The sequence below is a fragment of the Neomonachus schauinslandi genome, chromosome 13, assembly GCF_002201575.2.
Source record: "Neomonachus schauinslandi chromosome 13, ASM220157v2, whole genome shotgun sequence".
NCBI classification, from domain to species: domain Eukaryota; kingdom Metazoa; phylum Chordata; class Mammalia; order Carnivora; family Phocidae; genus Neomonachus; species Neomonachus schauinslandi.
Genome location: NC_058415.1, coordinates 4,878,629 through 4,881,801, shown reverse-complemented (window position 1 = coordinate 4,881,801; position 3,173 = coordinate 4,878,629). Strand labels below are relative to the sequence as shown.

Below are 3,173 nucleotides of genomic sequence, written 5' to 3'. Positions count from 1 at the left end.
AGAGACCCCACACAGAGACCTCTGACAGAGATCCACACAGAGACCCCATACAGAGACCTCCCACAGAGACCTACACCAAGACCCCACACAGAGACCCCATACAGAGATCCCACAAAGATACCCCACAGCAAGACCCTACACAAAGACCTCCCACAGAGATTCACACCCTGAGACCCACAGAAATACTTGCCCCACAGATCCACACAGAGAGACCTCACATCCAAGGACCCCACACTGAGAGAATACCCACAGAGACGAACACTGGGAAATCCCGCACAGAGCCTCCTCTCTGAGAGGTCCCACACAGAGCCTGACACCTCAGAGTCACTAGGAGCCGAGCAGCCACACAGTGACAGGACCTTCAGTGGACCTGAAACCACTTAGCAAACTGCAGTGCAGGACGAGGCTGTGCCCGCCTGAGAACCCCTGACTCTGGGACGTTGTCAGCATTTTCCCACATGAGCATTTTCCCGCTCAGGGAAAGGCTCATGAATGTTTATCCTTGCGCTAGGTCCTTGCCCCCGAACAAAAGAATTACAGATTCCACCTGTAGATCTGCAAACTCTCCCCTCCACAGGTTTTCATCAGCTTGTTCGGACCACACTTTAGAGAAACAAAAGCACAAGCAAACTGCCACCAACCTCCAATGAGAGAAAATATCTTATTTGTCGAGTTTTACTAATGTCTAGTCAAAGGATGTCTCTGTCACATTTTTTGGAGACAAGATCTGAATTCAAGATGGCTGACTTCCTTAATTTGGAAACATGGTAAAGGCGTGTGGCAAGTCGGCTGGAGGAATAAAATAAACCAGCAAAAATGTGGACTCTCACTTCCCAGGGGGCTGGGATGTTATTTTGCACATAATAGCTATGTCAGATTTGTGAGTTTTGTCTTATTTTTAAAGGAAACAGGCTCACAGTTGTGTGAAGATTTTTACAAATGAGTCAGGTATCTAGAAATATTTCTATTTTATCCTCTGGTAAAAATTATACTTTTTAAATTTTTTTCCTTAAAATGTGGTAATGCCCTCAAATGAGATTACACATATCTCCAGATGTGACAAAGTCTTTTTTTTTTTTAAGATTTTATTTATTTTTTGACAGAGAGAGAGACAGCGAGAGAGGGAACACAAGCAGGGGGAGTGGGAGAGGGACAAGCAGGCTTCCCGCTGAGCAAGGAGCCCGATGTGGGGCTTGATCCCAGGACCCTGGGATCATGACCTGAGCTGAAGGCAGACGCTTAACGACTGAGCCACCCAGGTGCCCCCAGATGTGACAAAGTCTTAATGTTCAGACTAGCTTAAACTGATGTCCTACTTGGAAGGATTCCCTTTTTAAATAATTCTTTAAAAATGCACATTTTGCAAGACTGAGGCAATCAGGCTCCATTTTGTATTCATTATAGGGCTAAAAAAGACACATTGTTTCAAATAGTTAGAAAACTTACAAAATATATCATTTAATCCACAAGATATGCACATGAACTAATTACTAGAAGGGACATCTTCATATCTAAATTGAAGAAAGTGTACAGTAATAATCAAAGTGTACATTAATGTACAGAAAAAGTGTACACTAATCATCAAAATCCTCACATTATAGAACTAAAACTTTCCAAAGGGTGCATTTTAATGAGAGTATATGCATATTTCTTGCTACTCATAAGCAACTCGCTTTTCTTGCCTTGTTAAAATCTATTTTAATGACCACTGCCAAGGATGTGTCCCTGGTTAAGTCTCTCAGATTATTCATCAGGATTACAGGGTCAGTCTTCATTAAGAGAAGCAGAGCTAACATGAAAGCTCTTTGGCCTATTTATTTCAACAAGAAATACCCTTCTATTCTCCCTTACTCCCTTACGTCATTGAATCACAAAATAATGGAATATGGTCGTGGATGTCTTACCGTATTGGATAGTATTTTTTATTTTTTAGTGTAGCTAATGTAGAACAAGTTACTGATCAGAACAAAATGGGGCCAATTAGGAAAATTTTCATCCAGGAAATGCTTTACAAAGAGTAGTATATCCTTTTCTAGTTGACTCAATCGATTTAATGGAGTGATTATTATTCAGTGTTTTGAATTAAAGTTGTTCAGCGTAGCCATGAAGTCTGCAAACATAGAGAAACGTCCATAATAGGTTATCCCTATGACATGTGAATGTGTTTCCCTCACTAAGAATTCATAGTTCAGTAAACTGTGTAAGATTTCGATGAACTAATATGCACTAAAACAACATTCCCATCAGTCATGGCATGCACACCTATCATAGGTCACCTCTGATGATTTGTGGGTACAATTTCTACCACATAAACTTGTACCTTCACCCTAGAAGAAACAGTTAAGAGGGTTCAATCTATTAGAAAAACACTGTGAATATTTCCAGACTTTATGGCTCCCTGTATTTTATTTTTAACAAGATTCACCTCCTGTAAATCTTATGAACGTTTCACCATTTATAGATACCAAACAGAAATGGAAATCAAAAACTAAACATAATGGAGGAAATAACAAACACAGATCTCCATTTTGCTGAAAATGAAGTGATTTTTAATCCACCAGGCTCTCTACATGCTATTCAGAATACGTTACAAGCTTGGTTTTGAAAACAATTTATATTTAAAACAGGCCTCACACTGATTTCAATAAATCAGGTATTTGAGAACAAAACGTGGAGGGTGGCAATTACATGATAACTTTTTATTACTCCACAGGGTAAAGATCTTTTCCCAAAAGGCAAAAAAAAAAAAAAAAAGGTGTTCAATCTACAGTGCTCACCCTTAAGAGCGTTCCTCTTAATAGGTCACAAAAGTTTCATACACTTCTACTCTATCAGCAGAAACTTCTGGAAGTGTTCCCAAATACACACCCCCCACTTTCTGCGTTGCTCACAGCACGGGGGCACCGCAGGGAACATCCAGATCCAGAGGAGTTCCCAACCTCTGCCGCCTCTCTGAGCGGGGTCAGATACACAATCATTTCCAGGAACAGGATCGGTGTTCAGAATCGAGCCCCTGGCCACGGGCACTGCTGCTTTTCCCACGCAGAGGCGGGTCTCCGTGACTCGGGTGTCCTGGGGAGCCCGCCCTCGACCTGCCCCGCGTCCTGCGCTATGGTAACTGGGAGAGCCCACGTCAGGCCCCCGTGCTCTCCACGGCCACACGGCACCGCGGA

At 42.2% G+C, this 3,173-nt stretch overlaps 1 protein-coding gene across 1 annotated transcript in view; it reads left to right on the top strand.

The window, feature by feature from the left end:
* Positions 1–650, top strand: part of LOC110584340 (spermatogenesis-associated protein 31E1-like) — a 12,637-nt gene extending 11,987 nt beyond the window's left edge. The window contains exon 4 of the mRNA XM_021694373.1: positions 578–650. Coding sequence (XP_021550048.1) covers positions 578–650 — 73 coding nt within the window. The remainder of the gene's footprint in view (positions 1–577) is intronic.
* The last annotated feature ends 2,523 nt before the right edge of the window (positions 651–3,173 follow it).